The sequence below is a fragment of the Euprymna scolopes genome, chromosome 3 (genome assembly GCF_053919585.1).
Source record: "Euprymna scolopes isolate OS-2025 chromosome 3, ASM5391958v1, whole genome shotgun sequence".
In the NCBI taxonomy this organism is placed as follows: Eukaryota; Metazoa; Mollusca; class Cephalopoda; order Sepiida; family Sepiolidae; genus Euprymna; species Euprymna scolopes.
This window is the reverse complement of record NC_136484.1, coordinates 76425773-76447793: the sequence shown is the minus strand read 5'-3', so window position 1 is coordinate 76447793 and position 22021 is coordinate 76425773. Positions and strand designations below refer to the sequence as shown.

The 22021-nt window shown below is 33.3% G+C and overlaps 1 protein-coding gene across 4 annotated transcripts in view; it reads right to left on the bottom strand.

The window, feature by feature from the left end:
- LOC145256343 (alpha-N-acetylgalactosaminidase-like) overlaps positions 1-22021 on the bottom strand; it is a 77070-nt gene that overhangs the window by 5107 nt on the left and 49942 nt on the right. For 3 of the 4 annotated variants that reach the window (XM_080115133.1, XM_080115154.1, XM_080115164.1), the window contains 2 exons: positions 14791-14876; positions 2523-2684 (listed from right to left, as the gene is read on the bottom strand). In XM_080115133.1, the coding sequence (XP_079971259.1) occupies positions 2523-2684; positions 14791-14876 (248 nt within the window). Of the gene's footprint in view, positions 1-2522; positions 2685-7180; positions 7264-14790; positions 14877-22021 lie in introns of all 4 variants that reach the window. The other variant, XM_080115143.1, reaches the window with a different exon arrangement.

Genomic DNA, 22021 nt, shown 5'->3' with positions numbered 1-22021 from the left:
TTGACCGGAAGTTAAGATCAGCTGATTGGATTGCGTGTGAGTCATGTAATCAGATTAGCTGAATCGTTGAGATTTGATTTGGACACAGAAGACAACGGACGGCTTCCCGTTGTCTCCTCCTCTTCACTGGGGGGAGGGGGAGCGAACGCTGACGTGTGTAGAAGAACCCACACAGGCCGATTTCACTTTCCAACTTCTGCAGGACATCTGGAGAAAGTGAAATAAAAATTATAGAACTAATTCCTTGTCTTGGAGTGATTGAATCTTCATCCAAAAACAGGTATCAAGTCTCCTTCCAGGACGGGAAATTCCAGATGGTCCAACATCGAAGAAGCAGAGGTAGGTTCTGAAAATACATGTCACTCACACACGATTCCCTTTATGATACAACATAAATATATAATATAACACGTCATCTCTTCTAATCCATTATTAGAGATGACACATCAAACACACAACCCTTTATTATAGAGACAATATAACAATCATACAGAGAGGAGATACCTATTGACCTTAGTCTTGAAAAGACCAAATCTGTAGGAAGGAGGAAAACAGTGAGCAGGAAGAGAGTTTCACAACCTTGCAGTCCTTGGAAAGAATGTACTAGAACAGAAAACGGATCAAGTAAAGATTAGATACCCCGTAGCAGACGACAAAAATAAGCGAACAATTCAAGGGGCACCGTTTGTTCGACCTTGACATTGCAGTTAGGTCTTTCTAAATTTGTAAACACGTCAAATAGTAGACATATTTGAATGTTCACGAGCAAGATTTTTTAAAAATATATTTACAAAACTTTTAAAGATCTAAAAGAAAAAAATATATATTTACAAAACATTTTCTTTAATATTAAATATTTACAAAACTTTCAAGGATTAAAAAAAAAAACAAAACTTTTTTCTATTTACACAAAACTTTTTAATGTAAGTAATAAAACGAACGTATTTAAACAAAATATATTTAAATAAATGGGTGTCTTTCTGAGTACGTTCTTTTTATAAATTTACAGAACTTTTAATAACACTATTAATAATAATAATAATAATAATAATATAAATAAATGGTAAATTTTTACGACATGCCCCAGCATATTATAAACACTCTAACCTCCCTATGTTAAGAACGGCTTTCGGAAAAAAAAAACACCCCTAACCTCAAAAGCCGTTCTTAACATGGGGAGGTGGGGAGGTGTTTATTCCGAAAGCCGTTCTTAACATGGGGTGGTTGGAGCAGGTCGTAAAATAATACCAAATAAATAAATAAACCGAGGTTATAACTGAGAATTTCGGATGATGTCAATTAATACATAATTAAAAACAAAAAAAATTGAAATAAAATTATTATAACCAAACTTTTTATGGCAGAAACAAATATAAAATAACTGACTTGTTCGGATTTTTGCGACCAAGATTAATTTTTATGTACAGTGTGTGTGTGTGTGTGTGTTTATCTTTCTTCGTGCGTTTTTAATACAATTCAATATTTATTTAAAGTGCGATGTATGTAGGTGGTCAGTGGAGGAGAAATCCTTCTAGACCGAGGTAATTTTTATGCATAATAAAATCACAAGTATAAACAATCGAGATTTTAAAAAATATATTTTATTCACATATCTTTTATAACTTTTATTTTTATAAAGATGAAGTGTAGCATCACAAGATACAAATCTTTTTATTTTTATTTAAAAAAAACAAAACAAAAAAAAAAACTTGCTATTTGCTTACTTCTCTATAAAGGTAAATTAAGTGAAAGTAAGTTTAGCATCCAAAAATTTCAGTTTCCAATGTTTTGCAATTAATATAGGTCATTCATTTTATTTTTTATTTTTATTATAATTATAATTATTATTAGTTTTATTAAAAGTTCTGTAAATATATAAAAAGAACGTACTCAGAAAGACACCCATTTATTTAAATATATTTTGTTTAAATACGTTCATTTTATTACTTACATTAAAAAGTTTTGTGTAAATAGAAGAAAGTTGGGGGGTTTTTATCCTTAAAAGTTTTGTAAATATTTAATATTAAAGAAAATGTTTTGTAAATATTTATTTTTACTTTTAAATCTTTAAAAGTTTTGTAAATATATTTTTAAAAAATCTTGCTCGCGAGCATTCGGACATGTCTGCTATTTGACGTGTTTACAAGTTTAGAAACACCCAACGGCATTCGAACATGTCTGCTATTGACGTGTTTACAAGTTTAGAAACACCCAACGGCAATGTCAAGATCGAACAAACGGTGCCTCTTCAATTGTTCGCTTATTTTTGTCATCTGCTACGGGGGTATCTAATCTTTATTTGATCCTAGAAGACTGTATTAGGGGTATCAAAACAACAAATTTATGGAGACCACTAGACAAACAAGTTAAATGAGCTGAAACAAAGGAAACCGTGAATAGATGAATAGATCAGATAATTCTGAAGAAAACATGCCATCATAGAATTTTAAAAAAAATTTTAATGATTATGATCTCATCTTACACGTGAGAAAGATTTAATATTGGAGAAAATAAGTACATACCATATCTGGATCATTGAACTGTCCTGGCCGAGCAATTTTTGCAAATTTTTGCTTATCATCACCATAATATTTAATGATATCAGAAACACTATCCCAGGAATCCTGGACATCTTTGTAATTTCTCCAAATATTGCAATGTTTAGCAATCGAATGATAATCAGGCTGTGCAAACATAAATGAAATTATATAAATTCTTTCATATAAACATGTTAAAAAAAAAATAGCAACGTCTTCACACTTCAACCATTTTATTTATAATAATTTTTTATAATCATAAAAAGAATTGTGATAGTAAAATGAAAGCAAATCATTGAACAAAAAAAAAGTTGGTGCTATTTTTTTAATAGTACTTTCTAATTAAGTTCAAGTTTTAGGAAATCTTCTTTTTAAAGTGTTAGGTGAAAGTATAAAATAGATACAAAACACCCTCCCTAGATAATAACATTATTTAAGCATGGTAAATTCTCTGCATAAGTACCAAATAATTGAACATTACATTAATGAGTGTTAGTTTCGCAAAGCAATATACAAATCGCTCACTCTAATCGATGAACTCATGGCTTTGTTTATGATTTAACCAAAAGTAAAAGCTAAAAAAAAAAACAGTTTTAATGCAAAATATATCCTTTTCATTGTTGCTCATTTTGGGGTGCCTCAGGTACAACTGAACCGCTTTTAGAAATCTTAAGGTTTACACTTTACTAAAATGTTATATCAATTGAATAAACTCTTTTTCATTTCAAAATATTTTTCAGCCATATATATATCATAAATGTCAATGTTTGTGTAACTATACAAAGAAAGGTTAGAGAATTTACATAAAAACTAAAATTGTATTGATATGGAAAATTTTCTGAGGAAGATAATGGAAGTGGTCCAAATTTCTAAGTGCACCTTTAAAAGAACTATGGAGGTAGAAATCCCTCAAAATTTTAAATGTGTATATCCAATTTTAATGAAATGTACACCATATGTAAAAGATAATAATCCAAAATGTTCTCCAAATTTTCAGCTTCTTTTGTCAATATTGGGGGTAGGAAAAAAAATAAAGGTAATATGGTCTTATGAGTATAATGAAAAATAGTATAGTGTTTCTCATTCACTTGCAAACAATATCTTTCTGTAAGTGTGTATATGCATGCATGCATGCATAATCTTTATATGTACCTATGCATGCATGCATGCATGCATGCATGCATAGGTACATATAAAGATTCACGCACATTCTTTTCTTCTTCTCCATCGACTCCCTTATCCACCCCCTTCCTCCTTTCTTGTTTTCATTTTTCATTAATTTTTTCAACCCTCTTTTCATCATTAGAAGACCATATGACTTTATAAAATGCAATTTTTGTAAAATTTGATCTTTTGGAGGAAGGTGTCTCCTGGTGAGTTCTTTAGTTATTCATAACTAATTGACTGAAACATTATCATGATTGTGTAGCAATATTAAAAGTATTTATTTAAATATAAATAAAACGTGTGTATGTATGTATGTATATATATACACACACACATACAAGAAATGTGTTTGCACAAATGATATTATGCAAGCATAAAATAAGTTTTTGATCTTTGATACAAAAGGCAACCCAAAATGATAGATTTAATTTTTTTTACTTACAAAACTTAAGTCAGTGTTAAAGCCTGCAAATCAATTTTAGTAGACAATGAAAATACATACATAAAAATACAATGAAAAAATAGATTCAAATCTGAGAAAACAACATAAAAAAATCCATTGACAAAACATCAATACTAATTCATGCAAAACTATGTGTTAAAGTACTGCTAGTTATAGAAGCTATAAAGTTATTCATATTGAATTAACTAGTGTCTTTAAATTAAGTGAAAAGATGAAGGTGAAAACTGATAGACAATAAAATAAAAATAAATGGTCCACATTGTGAATGTGAAGCATATTTAAAGGACATAATGTGTTGATTAAAAATAAAAATGAGAAATAATAAAACAAAGAAAAAAAAAGAAAAAAAAAGACTAGAACAAAATGGAATTAACATAGAGTCATGATTTTATTCAATATTTAGTCCAAGATTCAGACATTATCAAGAATACATGATGAATTAACAGAATCAATATTTATACAAACATTAGTGCAGTAGTGGGAGTGAGAACCATAAATGCAAGATAGCAAGGTAGGACAGAGTGAAAGATGGATGTATGGATATTAACAGGAAAGTAGCATGTTATTATTGTTACACTAATTGAATAGTTTCAAGGTTTATAAATGCATTAGCAGGCCACCCCACATTGCCCGGTCATAAAATATGCTTAAATATGATATTTTGATTAATGTAGATTTCATATTTATTATTATATTATATTGGACCCAATATATAGTAATGATTTAAAAAGTTAAATAAAAAAAATAAATTTTTAAATGACTTGTGCGCCACCACTGAGAATCGGAACCCAAACGTTTAGCTTACGATTTACTTTTTCTTTTGATGTTAATGCCTGAGTTATGAAGAAATGTTTGCTGCAAGGCTAAAAATTAAAATATGAATGAATGGCTATTATGTTATGCATGCATATTCATAATGCTGTCATTCAACCTTTACCTGGAAAATTCCATTATTTTATTATTTTTTAATTGGAATTCATCGAAATGAGTATTTTTTATTAATTTTATTTATTGCAGACTATTATCCTCATCTTTTATTGGTTGTTTCAACATTATTTTAATTTTCATACTTTTGCACTGATTTTTCCCAGCTAAAACCCAAATATAAAGTTTTGCATGGGTTTGGATACCCTATATATGAAGTTTCATGTCTATAGACCAAAAATTGATAGAGGAATTTGGTAAACAAAGTTTAAAAAAAAAATATATATATATATATATATATATATATATATATAGAAAGAGGGTTGTGTTTACTATAACCTTTTTATGCAAATATTACACAAGTATAAATCATGTAGAATATCTGCATGAACATAATTACACGTAATAGTTAACTAAAGATGATCATCTTGTAAGAAAACCAAAAAAAAAAAACTAATAGGGAATTAATTAAAATGAGCGTTTAAAAGAATATGCAAATTAGCTAGATCTTTTGCAGATGAATGCAATTCCTCAATCCATATATAACAAAGTTGTATTTCCTTTTTAAATAAATAGAAAAATAGGGTTTTTAATATGAATATCAATACATAAAAAACAAATTTATAGTATAGATAATAACAGAATCACTAATAAAAAAATGAAACTAAATACTTTCTCTGCCTTATTTTCTAAAAAAAAAATAAATAAATAATGGGGTGGTGAATGTTTAGTCAAATTATTTGTCATTCAACCTCTAAATATGAAGAGAAGAGAAATATGGTCAGTCAAGAAAACCAACGTAAAATATATAAAATAAAAATAAAATGGAACCCAAAACGTTATAATACAGTCAAGACAATCCTGCCCTCTCAATAATAAAATGAAGAAAAAATGTTCTAAATTCCCATAGATCGCTTAAATAATTACTAAATCTCATTTGATTGCTATCTACTTAGGTGGGAGGCAATGTGGTCTATGCTGATCCATAATAAATAAGTCAGTCTTCAACAATTTAAAACTAAATCTATTGACCAATTAATTTTTTTGCTGATTGATTAGATCTTTTTCCTTCAAAATCAGATAAAGAACATTAGCTAGGAAGAGAAATTCTTACAATGGCATTGAATCCACTCAGAAATAAAAATTAAAAAGTATTTATGAAGAATTATCTGATAAAACATTTAATAAATTGCTTTATCTCAATTGAGAAGCTAAGGTGTTAAAGTGATGTGATTTTCACAGGCATATGCAAATTTAATTCAATTCCTATAACTATGTACCTCAAAAATAGAGCTATTAAACCGGATATGATATGGGATAAAAAGGAGAAATAAGCAGCCTTAGAAGTTAGTGTTCAATGATGCTGTGTTAAACAGAGCTGAGAGGGAACAGATACTGAAATACAAAGGTCTTATGTATGACGTGAAAAGAAATGGAATCTTAGGAAGATCTTCATCATTCCATAAATTATAGGAACAACTGGACTCCTGAAAAAATTTTCAAAACTACCTGATAAATATACCCAGTGAACCAAGTGCAAGAGTAATTCAAACAATTGCAAGAGTAATTCAAACTTCATTTAAAGAGACAATTAAAATCTTAAAAAGATCTATCAATTGGAATGTATGAGATAGCAGGTCAATGGCATCTGATACGATGCCCCATCCCCAGCTAGAACAAAATAAGGAAAAATACCAGGATTGAGGACTTTGAGCATAAAAAAAGAACAAGATTGATGCCAGGAAACAAGTTATTTCTTAACAGTGTTTGAAAGAACAGCAATGACAGGAAAAAACAGAGATATGCAACAGATTTTTTTTTACTTCAAATATTAATTAAAAAAAAATAATTAAAAAAAAACTAGAACCAAATAAATTAATTAACCAATCAAATAATGTTCTTCAAATTTATTTAAAGAAATAATATTAAATAAATCTTTCACAAAAATGTTCATTAGCGTTTGATAATGTTTTTTAAGAAAACAAATCTTTGAAAGCTATATCATTTGGGGGTAAAATGTTACAAGCAAAAATCGACATTTGAATTATATTTGCATTATAATTGAAAATAAAAACTACCAGAAACTAACCTTACTATCATAAGCAGGCCAACTACAGGAGTAGAGAATCGGTCGACCAGTTAGGTTGAGGAAAAATCCCATTAGAGGATATCCTAGAGAGAGAACATGCATTTTAAAAAAAAAAGGGAGGTAAGAAGGTAAGAAAGGAAAAAAGAAATATAAGATAAAAAGGAAATAAAGGGAAAAGAAAAAAAAGTTTAATAGTTAATATGAAATTTATCAATCCAAGCAACAAACATCAATCTACAAGGTCATGAGTTTGATAAATGAAAACCCTTTTTATGTGAAAATTTAGGTTGGTTTTTAGTTTTAGCATAAACATTGTCATATGAATTAAATAACATAGATCACTTTTTACTTGGTTGTTATTGTTTATGAAGGACCAAAGATCACTCTAGGATACGTTTAAAGTAATGAATCTGGAATTTTTTTTATCAACAAAATATTATTTACATCTATTTTTTTAATGAAAAAAATTGAAGTTTGGTATTGGAGTGTGATTGAAAAGAAAATGAAAACGTATTGCTTTGTACAGGGATTAAATTTGCAGCCTCTGGATTATGAGATTTGTGTTCAATACATTTCCACTCCTTCCACCTCTTGTCTCATTCACCTTTTATTATTACATGTTAAACATGTTCCGTAGTGATTAGATGGATCGGCAGATGGAAATATATATATAGGTACATACACACATTCATCCATCCACCCACCCGGTCATTATGCTTACTGATATTAAGTATATGTGTGCATGTGTGTACACATGTATACAACACGGTAAAAGTGATAAAAAAAAGACTAAAAATGTGATAAAAAAAAAGGGAAAACAAATTAAGTCATCTACATCAAAGTGCATTAAATAAGTTTGCAGATTTTTTTGTTCAGGCATTTAAAATTGTTGTAGATTCTTGAAAATTCAGTATGTTATTGCTATACATCTTATGAGATGACTGCCCAATTTTTATGATTTCAGGTTCAAATGAACAACTACAGCAGGAATTGAAATACACCCAACTAAAACCTGATTGTCACAGCTGATGAATTCTTAAAATGCACTCTGGACATGAGGACACTTTAGAAGAATGATATGCAATAAAATTCTGTTTTAAACTTGGAAAAATTGCCACAGAAATGTATGGAATGCTTCAGACTAGCATCAGTTTTGGGATAGCATTCAAGGAATACAAACAGTGTGAAAGATGCTGAGAGATGTGGGAGCAGTAAGGAAATCAGAACACCAGAATTGATTGACCAAATAAAGAATTTCATGGATAAGGACCGTTGTATGTCTATAGAGACAATAAATGCACAGTTTGATGTCAGTGTGGGAACTGTACACACAATTATTCGTGAGAACTGAAGATGAAGATTTGCATGAATGCAGCAGTCCACAACTCCATCTTTGTCACAGATTATTTGATCAAGATGAGCATCAACACAGTTGCTTACCCTCCCTATAGTCCAGACCTTTCTAGACTTTTTTGTACAAGCTTTAAAATTGTCATAAGCTCTTGAAAATTCAGTATGTTATTGTTTTATATCTTATGAGATGACCACTTTTATGATTTCAGGTTCAAATGAACAACTACAGTAGGAATTGGAATACACCCTACTAAAGTCTGACTGTCACAGTTGGTAAATTTCAAAAATGCAACCTTACCCTCTCTATAGTCCAGACCTTGCTTCCTGTAATTTGTGGTTATTCCCTAAGCTCAAGGAAAACCTTAGAGGCTGACGTTATGAGATCATTGAGAAAATAAAAGAGGCTGTGAGGAAGGTCATCGACATGCTAACACGAGACGACTTTCAGAAGTTGTTGGGTTAGGGTGCAACAAGTGCATTGCAGCCAGTAGAGATTACTTGAACGGGGACTGCAGTTTCATGTGTGTTTCATCAATAAAAGTGCCCATACGAAAAAAGTCTGGAAACTTGTTAAAGGCACCTCGTAAGTGCAGCATGGCCTTGTGCTGGGAAAAATCTATTATCATACACCAAGGATAATAACTATTTAGTAAGGTAATGGAGAGTAGATAATGCATGTGGATGTGTTATCGGCAGCTCCAGTAACTCTCGCTTCTCCTTTTTTGTCCTTCAGTCCTCATTTCCAATGAGTGATTTTTCTGACAAAGGGTTAAGAAAATGCTGCTTTCTAGGTCGGTAGTACTCTGTAAAGAGTAGCCTGAGATGTCGGAAAATTTCTGTTTCTATGTCTATCCTTGTGGTCATGTCACTAGAAAGGGTGCTGGAGGTAAACATTTCATCTGGGCTAACATTACCTGCCTGATAGTCAGGGACCCGAACCTTGGATTAACCACTAAGGAGGCTGTCCTATCAGCAGGTGCAAAGTACTGGGGCTGCTGTATTGCCATATGGTGAATGGATTCTGGACCATACAGTAGTTTCTGGTAGGGCCTCTCGATGCCATACTAGTGGGTAATTGTTACGGCTTTACCTTATCATGTGCCACAAAAAAAAAATTTGTCTTTTTCTCTCTTATTTTCCCTCTCTGTCCTGCTCTAACCAAGTCTACCGACCTGCTCCACAAACCCCAAAACCTCAACAATCATGACAAATCTCCAAAAAAGAAACACGAATAAACCTAGAACCCCATCCTCCAATGTAGACCCCTACTACCAGGTCTCCTTCTCCAACATCAGGGGTCTACATTCCAACCTTCCAGAGGTTGAAACACAATTACAGGAGACGAAACCGGACATATTCTTTCTAAGTGAAACTGGCATAGGGCCAACCACTTCTCTAGACGAATTCATAATTAAAAGATACTCTAACTTAACATCTAAATCTGACCCCCAAGATCGCCATGGGCATGGAATATGTGCCTACATTAAAGATGGATTTCCATGTGGTAGGGATATCTCCAGAGAAGACCCTAATTTACCTTATATGTGCTTCCGGGTTGCACTAGCTTACACCACTGCATTTATATTTGCCCTCTCTCGCCTCCACAACAGTGGGGTTACTATCTTTAAGAGCATATCTGAGAAAATAGACCACATCCTGTCTGCTCATCCTTCGGCTAAAATTCACATTTGCAGTGACTTAATTCCATAATGTGGAATGGCTGACCCACTTAAATAAAACTGATGACGAGGGGAGGTTTTGTCATGATTTTGCCATTGCTTATGACCTCACTCAGATTGTTCACGAATCCACTCGTGTGCCCGATACACCCGGTCAATATGCAAGCCTTCTAGACCTTTTCCTCAAAACTTCCCCTGAGCTGTGTTCATGTTCCATTCTATCTCCTCTGGGATCCTCTGACGACTCCGTTGTACCAGTTAAGATAAAAATGAAATGTAATAAGTCTTCAGACATACCTCTCCACCGTACTGTATATCGATACTCTATGGCTGACTGGGATAGCTTCCGTACATTCATATCTGACCTACCTCTGCATTCCATGTTTAAAAAGGATGTGTCCTCTATAGTATCAGACCTGACTGAATGGTTAATTGTAGGCATAGACCAATTCATACCATCAAAAAAAATTCCAGCAAAAACCTAACAGCCAGCCATGGTTCTCCCCAGAATGTGCTGCTGCCATTGCGCACAGAAATCACTTTTTCCATAGCTACCAATGTAATAGATGTACTGAGACTAAAGCTGCTTTCAGGACTGCCAGCAACCACTGTAAAAGAGTAATAAAACATGCAAGAGAGCTATATGCTCAGTCTGTTAAATCCAAAGTAGCTGAGCAGCGGCTTTGTTCCCACCAGTTCTGGCAAATAGCAAACAGGATCTTGAACAGAAGCGTGCGTTCTATCCCAACTATCATCAATGGACCTGAGGTCATCTCGTCAGCATCAGACAAGGCCAGACTATTTGTCAAGAACTTTGCAGCTAATTCTACCCTATGCGACAATGACCATCAACTCTCTGTATTTCCTCCTATAACAGACAACACGCTATGCAACATACAAATATCTGTGCGCGAGGTCGCCAAGCTAATCAAGAACCTTGATTCCAGTAAAGCAACTGGCCCTGACGGCATTCCAGTTATAGTGCTGAAAAAGCTCCAACCAGAACTTGCCCCCATACTTACAAAACTGTTTAAGCGTTGCCTTAAGAAGTGCTTTCCAACACCCTAGAAGACCTCATCAGTATGCCCTGTATTTAAGAATACAGGTGAAAAGTCATCTCCCTCACAGTACAGACCAATAAGTCTCCTGTGTGTCATGAGTAAGTTGCTGGAATCCATAATAAATAAAGAAGTAGTCAACCACCTCAACAGAAATAACCTTCTTAGTGACATGCAATATGGTTTCCACTCTGCAAGATCTACAGCAGATGTGCTAACAGTTATATCACATAAGATTAGTGAATCTCTCAACAAAGGCTTCCTTTCCAGGGCAATTGCTCTTGACATATCGAAGACTTTCGATAAGGTATGGCATAAGGGCCTACTTCACAAGATTTCCAGCTACGGTATTACTGGAAATGTTTTCTCAATTATTAAATCATTTCTCTCTGATAGGTTCATAAGAGTAGTGGTTGATGGGCAGAAATCAGAGGCCCACAGTATTAATGCTAGAGTCCCCCAGGGGTCCATCCTGGGCCCAACTCTCTTCCTGATCTACATCAATGATCTTCCAAAACACATACTTAAATCATTTGTTGACATCTATGCTGATGACACGACCATCTACGGCAACACATCAAAGGCCGTAAATGACAAAGTTCTCTCTAATTCTCTCTCCTCTGATCTTGAGCACGTGGTACAATGGGGGAAGAGGTGGCTGGTCATTTTTAATGCATCCAAAACCAAGTTTCTATCTTTACATCATCAACGCTCTGATCCCCATCTGGCATCAATTGAAATGGATAGTTTTCGTCTTAGGGAGGCTCCATGTTTTGACAAGATTCTGGGTTTGACCTTTACTCCTGATCTGAAATGGAACACATAAATCAAATCTGTTGCCTGGGGCGCTAGGAAAATGGTGGGATCCTTCTACCGCTCCAGAAGATATCTCACTACTGATGCAATTCTCTATCTGTATAAAAGCCAAGTACGTCCAAGGATGGAGTACTGCGCCCACATCTGGGCAGGAGCTGCTAAAAACAGCCTATCCTGCCTTGACAGAGTACAAAATAGACTTCGTGGTTTAGTGGGGGATGCCCTTTTCTCTTCCCTACAACCTCTCTCTCACAGAAGAGACGTTGCGAGCCTGTCTTTGTTTTATCGTTATTTCCATGGCAGGTGCTCGTCTGAGCGCCAATCCCTCGTCCCCCCCTCACCAATCTTTCATGAGAAACACCCGTCTGGCTGAAACTACTGTCAATAATTTTCCCACTCTCTATCTGTGCCTAAATCCAAATGTAGATTCCATGAGCAAAGCTTCTTTCTTAGAACTGCACAGTGGAACTCTCTGCCACTTGCCTGTTTCCCACCTGACTACAACTTGGATGTCTTCAAGTCCAACATAAACAAACTCCTGACAACCCCCCCCTTAAGTAAGACACTATCAAAACCTCCAATACTAGTGACTACTGCAATACTATCTCATTGATTACTGTACACGCAATAACCCTTATCCCTGAGTGGCCTTCGGACCTTGATAAGTGGTTACCCTCATGTAAAAAAAAAAAAAAAAAAAAAAAAAAAAGGTACATGCTTCCATCATTTTTATATTGTCACCCCAGACTTGGATTAATGAAGGGCATGTATTTTTGTTTTATTTTTGCCGAAAATAAACTGGAAAAAAAATAAAATAAAATAAAAATGTGTTTTCACTTTCTTTTTTTTTTTAGTAAAAAAAAAAAAAAAAAACATGTCCTTCATTAACACCAACACTAACCCTAAATTCAGTGTGGCAATATGAAAAAAGGTTAACATATCTGGAAAAAGAAAAAATTTTCTTTAACTCATCAATTTTTCGTATTATTTGGATTCTTCAGATGACTGTTCTCATCTTGAGTGTTTTCCCAACATTTTAGTCAATGTAACCTCTGATCTTTCTAAGGTGTATCTTGTCGAACTCAAGGAAGACCTAAATAATTCACAGTTGTATTTTGAGTGTCGCCCGAACCTTCAACATCCAGAAGAGTGTAAATTAAAAGTGAATTTTACCTTATCCACCACACATAATATCCATCTTAGTTGTCGATGACAAAACATTTTTACAACTGTGTTAAGCTTGACTAAAGTCCGATGCAGTCTGTGAGATTGCAAACAAGAGAGATAACATTTAAAAAGCACTACTGCAACCATAACAGAGCATGGCTGGAAGCAAGAGATAAGACGAAATAAGCAGTAGGTGCTTAAAAAAGAAATTTACGATGAATCTGAGAAAAAGACCAAGAACAATAAATGAAAAAAAAAAAAGGAAATTACATGAAGAAAAATATTTCCCACAACTAAATTCAACTGTACTTTCCAAAGTCTTTCCTCTCTCTCAGCTGTTGAAAAATTAACTGCCCCTCATGCTTCCAACTCGTCCTTTTCATAACAGTTTCTGTCTTCTTAAGCAAATTAATGCCATATGTATATTACTGAACCTTCTACAAATGAAGATCTTTTCTTTCTCTTTCCTTCCCTCATTCTGTCATTTGACAGGAAAGAAAGAGGCATACTCATTTGTGTAAGTCACTTTCTTCATTACTTCACCACATAATCAATTTCTCCAATATTGTTGTTCAATTCCACTACAAGCAAACAATATAATTCAGGAGAATTTATGTGATTGATAACTGCATAGTTTCATTCCAAGTAAATTGATATCTCACTGTTAAAAAAGACTTTAAAAGGTACTAGTAATAACTTCTCTTGAAAATGAATAAAATTTGACATTATGTTATCAAATTTGGAAATAATTTGTTAAATTTCAAGTCTTTTGTTTAAAAATGTATATCAGATGATCTTCAAAATCTTAAAAGTAAATAGTTCTACTATAATATCCTAAGTCTGGCATTCACCCTACATCTAAAATGAATGTTGGCATTAAAATATCATGGAATTTTGTGCCATTTACTTTACAGCCACTGATTAACACAATCACAATGTTACAACACACAAAAAGAAGGAAAAAAAAGGATTCTTGCTCAGAATTTCCCTTATATTAAGCAATACAAAGTAAAATCTGTATGATATACATACTTGTGATGAAACGAAAATATTATTCCAAAAATCACATAAATTGATCAAGTAGTTTTATTTTCATAAATATAATAATTTTTAAGCAATTAATGGGAATTTGTAGGGGTTATAACATAAATCTAGTAATTGATTATTGTAGAATTATCTCCCTTTGTTTTTGGACATTTTTTCCAAAATGGCTACAAGATAAGTCACTTCTCGGATACTCATAAAATTTGATTTTCTTATTTAAAAATAAAAACAACTAAATCAATTTACATGATTTTTGGAATATGATATTTTGGTTTTGTTATAGGTACATTCATTATACAGATTTTTTCTTTGTTTTGGACAAGAACCAAAAAAAGAAATGAAAAGCAATCTTATAGGAAAGGCAGGAAACTACTAAATGTGTAGATGTGTTTGAGAGGGGGAGGGTTGTAAAGATTATGAGAATTAATAAAATACAGTATGTTAAATATTACTCACAACAATTAATAATACCATGCATTGTTATGTAACTAACCTGTTCGGTTTGATAAAGTGGCCATTCACAAGAGAAGAGGATTGAGCGACCTGTGTGGTTTAGGAAGAACTCCATCACAGGATAGCCTAAGACAACAAATGAACAATAAATATTGAAAAAAAAGTAACCCTAAATTATGGATCGGTTTTCAAAGATAAAATAAAAGTGTTAATATTCTGCCATTTTTGCCAATTATTTACTATAAATAAAAAAAGAGTGTGGACCAAGTGTACATTTAGCACTCCCATTATGTTGGTAGCTGAAAAGAGTAAGTTTAACATAACATTGTATCTGACATAAGTTAAATGCGATGTCTTCCTAAAGGTAAACAAAACGTGCATGTTGAAATCGACTTGAAATTAGAATGAATTTTTTTTTTCAATTATTTTGAGCTTTATGCCCTGCATTGGAAAGGCGAAAGCATGAAAAACAAACTGGAAGGTAAAAAATTTTGTCTTTATATATATATAGTTTTTTTGGAAAAAGAAATCCAGTAGTGTGCTCAATTATAAGGAAAATCCGAAAATAAGAGCATATTTATATTTTATTATTTTGTTTACAGAAAGTTTTTAGATTTCTCATCTAAAAACTTTCTGTAAACAAAATAATATATATATATAGTATGTTTATTAATACAAACATTATTGGCTACATATGTGCATACATGTTTCAGCAGTGCCTCTTTTCAAAGCCACCACATCTTCAGGCCAGCATATGCATCAATACCAAATTAAACAATTTTAATTCTTTTCTTATTATACAAAAGTATTTAATCTAATTTTACTTAAAGAAAACTGCAAAGAAACAATGTACATGGAAAGTGGGATAAACAAAAGAATGGAGGAGAAAGAGGAGGTGAAAAAAGGGTTTATGCTCATGTTGGTCAGTTTTAAATTAACTATATGCTTTGAATTCCTGTTTCATTTTCTCTTTCATCTTTTGGTTTATTAATTTCATCTTTATATTCTCATATTATTTAGGATCATTTGCACTATCATAATGACACTCAGTGCTAAATATTGTAGACTCTGGTTACCCTAGTATCAAATCAGCTATCAGAACTTCTGCCAATAACTGAAGCCCATAGTACATAAACACATACATACAACCTCCATACCCATATACATTCAGACAATACAGTTTAAATTAATAGTTGAATTAATTCCTAAAAAAAAAGTCACCAGTGTAAACACATTAATTTAGGTAAAGATTGTGAAAAACCTAGACATTTGGTATAATCGCTTCAAATAATGCTGGCAGATACATTAGATCGTGTGAATGTACACTTGTCCAAAAACAACTGGAATGCTTAATAACATGGAATGAAGAAGGGAGTGCAGTATGTATATAAATAATGTGGAGAATGGACTTTGTAAAAGTTAATGAATAAATGTTTTAGTTAACATACATAAAAGGGAAAATGCAATATATATTTCTAATAATTAGTTAAAAAGAATTAGTGATTAAGATGTAGTTGAACACCTATTATTTATGTGTATGTATGTGTATATGCTTTGTGTTTATATATAATATACATAGTATCCTTTTAAACATATATTCAGCGAGACTTTATGCTTTTGATTACATAACATTACATTGTCAACTATACATAAGATATTAACACAACATGCTGAAACAGCTAAACTTTTTTTGTCAAACGGTGATAGTGACGTAATAATATTTGAACATAATGGTATGTTGATGTTTACACGTGGCATGACCGTACACACATTGACACTAGCAATATCTTTCCAGATAGAATTAGCAAATACTGAAAAATCCACATCCCAGCTAAATGATAATAGACTTATATATAGATGGATATAGTTACTTGTATGAACGTTGATATATGTGGTTTATATTTATGAATATGCAATTAGTGGTACAAAAATCTGTATGTGGAGAGGAATGTTTATACTTGTATAAGAAGTTTTACCTTGGGTAAAATATCAATATAAATAAAACACAGATAAAAATAAGGAAAAATATATAAAATAAACAATGGTTATTTCATAAAGATTTTCATCCTTGAAGTGTCCAGTCTGGTCTTGCAGACATTGACAATCATGGCTCTCCATTCTTCCCATGAGCTTATTGTTGTAGCCCTCTTTATTCGTTGTAAATTTATTTAAACTATCGATAAATTTTGTGCATTGTCTTCCTCTGCTCTTGTTTTTGCATATTTTGCTACTCCATAATAATTTATCTAGTCTGTCAGCCCTGATTATATGGCCAAAAAATTTCTGTTTTTCTCTGATGAGAAAGGATCTCTTGTATCCAGCCATGCCCATTACTTCTGTATTTGTTTATCTTTGTCCATGAGACTTTCATGATTCTCTAGATGAACCACATCTCCACTACTTCGTCATTGTTCTGTATCCTTGGTTACAGTCCAGCATTCGCATAGAAGAATGGACCATATACGTAAGCTCTTATAACATGCATCTTTGTCTTGAGGCTTATCTTAATGTTTGTAAAAATGCATTTCATGACCTTAAAAGTTGTCTTAGATTGTTCAATTCTCTTCTTGATTTCTGTGTCACACTTGCCATCCAGGGTGATAGTACAACCAAGGTATTTAAATATTTTTACTTGTTTGATTCTGTCTCCCTTACAGGCTATATTGTATTGTGGTATAACAGATTTCGCCGAGATCATCATGCATTCTGTCTTCTTTGCATTGAGCTGTAATTCTTTCTTTTCACTTTTGTTCGTTACTGTTGTTGTTTTGCAGTTTTTCTTCAGAGTCGACAATAAGGACGGTGTCATCTGCATATCTCAGGTTGTTGACGTTGTGGGCATGTTTGTTTCAATAAACATACTATGATCACACTCTGTTCATTCACCAAGCACTTTTTAATAAATACAGGGGTTTCAGTGAATTTACATCTGGGAAACTAAAACTATACAACCATTATATATATAGGCATGAGAGAAGTAAATAAACATCTACAAAAATAATTCATATTTGTTTAAAGTTTCTGCTTCCTTCTTTGACAGCCAGCACTTGAAGCCATACAAAGTTTAAAATACTGATATTTTAAACATTGACTTTTTGTGTGTGTGTGTTTCAAATATTAATATATCCATATTATATATCACCATTTAAGTATAATACTAGCCAACAAAGTATTAGAATTGTCAGTTTAAGAGATGTCATATTATAGGTGAATCTGAAGGTCAGCTTAACCAGTGGTAATTGCTGCAAATCTTGAGATTCCACTTTCCACTGTTAATCAAATGATTGTCCAAAAAATAAATGAATATCATCTCACCTGCATCAATCAGGACCCTCTGACATAAGTCTTCATTATTATTGATAATAAAGGTATCTATTCGCTTTTATCATATTTTTGTAAATAGATTTCTCACTATTTGTAAAACATGAGATAAGCCATAATATTTGGTAGCGAATTAAAGTTTCTAATTATATAGTATGCTGTAGAGTGGTTCGTTGGTGTGAATTGAATATTGAGACTGCCATTTGTTGAGTTAGGCGTGTCAGTATTTATCTGACCGAGCTGACTTCAAATAAAAAGGTCACAAAAGTTCCAAACAAAATAAGAACTTCCTTACAATATATTACAACTTTATTTAACATGAATACAGGAATGTGAAGTTAATTCAGCAAGCATGTATAAGAAAAGAAATGTAATCTAGGATGGTCTCGAGTGCAAATTTGTATCTCCCCTTCCATCCATTCCTGCCTCTCATTACCATAACAAAAGGCAAAAGAAAATGTATTTCTGTCTACATTGAGGTCTCAACTAGAACTGAATCATATTTGAGCACAAACCAAGTTGGGCAGAAATTAGGAAAAGGTTGAAACGTGCATATGTGCAGAAGTATACAAATCCTCCGTGACCTTATATCACAATGCATTCACAAAGAAATGGATTTCAATCATGTGACTGCTACACTGTGTCCAAATAATATTCTAAGAGTTGATTGTATTTTTCGTATTCACCCCAAAAGTTAAGCTATTTAAAAAAGTACAGCACGACTCCTTTTCCCTAAAAATACTACTTCTGAAATTGTTAATAAAATTCACAATAGTTTCTACAATCCAAGCATATTTGATATAAGTTCCAGTTTATGCCTGACTTGTCCATTAAGTTTTAGTTCTGAATGTCAAACAGTCTTTTTTATTGTCATTCCATGATTTGCTTTGCAAAATTGTCAATAACTGATATACTCCTCTTTTGATACTGCCCTGATTTAGGCTGTGATAGACCTCTTCAGTTCTGGAAATTATTTTGATAGATACTATCTTTGAGATAAACCGACTGATAATAATTTTGGGGGTTAAGGTGCAGTGAGTGTGAAGTCCATTCAGGATCAAACATCCTTCTGATGAGACAATTACCAAAATGATGCCACATATTATTGAACAGCAATTTATATTCTACAATTCTGAATATCAATTTAAACTGTTGAGGCCATAATTTGAAAGGTGTAGAGAGTATGAAGGTATGGATTCAATAGAATGCATCTGTTCTGTCTCGCATTAAATAGATTTCCAAGCTTTTATCTTCCTTTGTGGGTCTGGGTTTTAGGGTTTCTATCAGACCTGTTAACGCTTGGTGTTCCTTGCCGATCTAGTTTAAAACCCGACCCCACAAATTGAAACTTCCATTACGGTATCTTTTAAGGTAAAGCTTGAATGCTATAATCATTCTCTATCGAGGTTAGATAAAGCCAAAAAAAAAATATCCACGCATAATTATGGAAGGGAAGACTATTTTCAAATATTCTCCTAAACTGCAAACGGAGTAACGGACTTATATAAGCTAAAATGCTCAAACATTCTCTATCAGGGTAGTTAAAGCCAACAAAAACAAAATAAAACAAAAGCATTGTTGAATTTAAAAAAAATAAATAAATAAAAATACAGAACGCAAGATGCCACCCCCCACCTCAACACTTCCCTTTAAGTACCCGGCATAAACCAGTTAGGACCACTAGTTCTTCCCTCTTCCTCGATATGAACTTGAGACCGCAAGGTCAAACTCTTCCAAAAGCTAAGTTATACCATTTTCTATCTATAATTTTGAAATCCACCTGTCTTAATATCGCAAAAATTTGTGTGTTGCAAACATTATTTTCTATTCATTTTTTTTTTTTCCAGGTTTGACTAAATTTCTGAGCATTTCAACTGCACTTATGTTTCTTTTGCTCTTTTTTCTGTTGTTTTTTCTCCAAATTATATCTGCACTATTAACTAAACACTGAAATGCTTTTTCTCAACAGTATGCATTATTTCTTAACCAGTGTAAACTTAGTACCTAAGCCAAATTGTTCTACTCTTAACCAGTTTTTAAACGGGTTCTTCCAAACTAAATTAATACAAAAAAAAAATAAATGAAAATAAAACCCGACCTCACAAATTGAAACTTCCATTATAAGGTAAAGGTTGAATGCTCAAATCATTCTCTATCGAAGTTAGATAAAGACAAAAAAGAAATATCCACGCATAATTATGGGAGGCAAGACTATTTTCAAATATTCTCCTTGACTGGGAACGGAGTAACGGACTTATATTATGTAGATATTAATAAGTCCTTGCATTTTTTTTTTTTTTTTTTTAAATGGAGAGTAGATAATACATTGCGGTTGTATTATCAGCAGCTCCAGTAATTCTCGTTTCTCCTTTTTTGTCCCTCAGTCCTCATTTCCAATGAGTGATTTTCTGACAAAGGGTGAAGAAAAAGCTGCTTTCCAGGTTGGTAATACTTCATGAACAGTAGCCTGAGATGTCAGAAATTTTTCTGTTTCTATGTCTATCCTTGTGGCCACATCACTAGTAAGGGTGCTGGAGGTAAACATTTCATCTGGGCTAACATTACCTGCCTGATAGTCAGGGACCCGAACCTTGGTTAACTACTAAGGAGGCTGTCCTATCAGCAGGTGTAAAGTACTGGGGCTGCTGTATTGCCATATGGTGCATGGATTCTGGACCATGCAGTAGTTTCTGGTGGGGCCTTTCGATGCCATACTAGTGAGTAATTGTTATGGCTTTACCTTATGTGCTACTAAAAAAAAAAAAATTCCTCTTTCTCTCTCTTACTTTCCCTCTCTGTCCTTCTCTAACCAAGTCTGTCAAGCTGTTCCACAAACCCCAAAAACTCAACATGAAATATCTCAAAAAACACAAATAAACCTAGAACCCCATCCTCCAACGTTACCCCTACCACCAGGTCTCCTTCTCCAACATCAGGGTTCTACGTTCCAACCTTCCAGAGGTTGAAACACAATTACAGGAGACGAAACCGGACTTACTCTTTCTAAGCGAAACTGGCATAGGGTTGACCACTTCTCTAGATGAGTTTATAATAAAAGGATACTCTAACTTAACATCTAAATCTGACCCCCAAGATCGCCATTGACATGGAATATGCGCTTACATTAAAGATGGCTTCCCGTGTGGTAGAGATATATCCATAGAAGACCTTAATTTACCTTATATGTGCTTCCGGGTTGCACTTGCTTACACCACCGCATTCATATTTGCCTTCCATCGCCCCCACAACAGCGGGGTTACTGTCCTTAAGAGTATATCTGAGAAAATTGACCTCATCCTGTCTGCTCATCCTTCGGCTAAAATTCACATTTGCGGTGACTTCAATGTCCATAATGTGGAATGGCTGACTCAATCAAATGAGACAGATGATAAGGGGAGGTTTTGTCATGATTTTGCCATTACTTATGACCTCACTCAGATTGTTCACGAACCCACCCGTGTGCCCGATACTACTGGTCAGTATGCAAGCCTTCTAGACCTTTTTCTCAAAACTTCCCCTGAGCTATGTTCATGTTCCGTTCTATCTCCCCTGGGATCCTCCGACCACACAGTTCTATCAGTTAAGATAAAAATGAAATACAATAAGTCTTCAGATGTACCTCTCCACCGTACTGTATATCGATACTCTATGGTTGACAGGGATAGCTTCTGTACATTCATATCTGATCTACCTCTGCATTCCATGTTTAAAAAGGATGTGTCCTCTATAGTATCAGACCTGACTGAATGGTTAATTGAAGGCATAGACCGATTCATACCATCCAAAAAATTCCAACAAAATCTAACAGCCAGCCATGGTTCTCCCCAGAATGTGCTGCTGCCATTGCGCACAGAAATCACTTTTTCCATAGCTATCAACGTAATAGATGTACTGAGACTAAAGCTGCTTTCAGGACTGCCAGCAACCACCATAAAAGAGTAAAAAAAAAT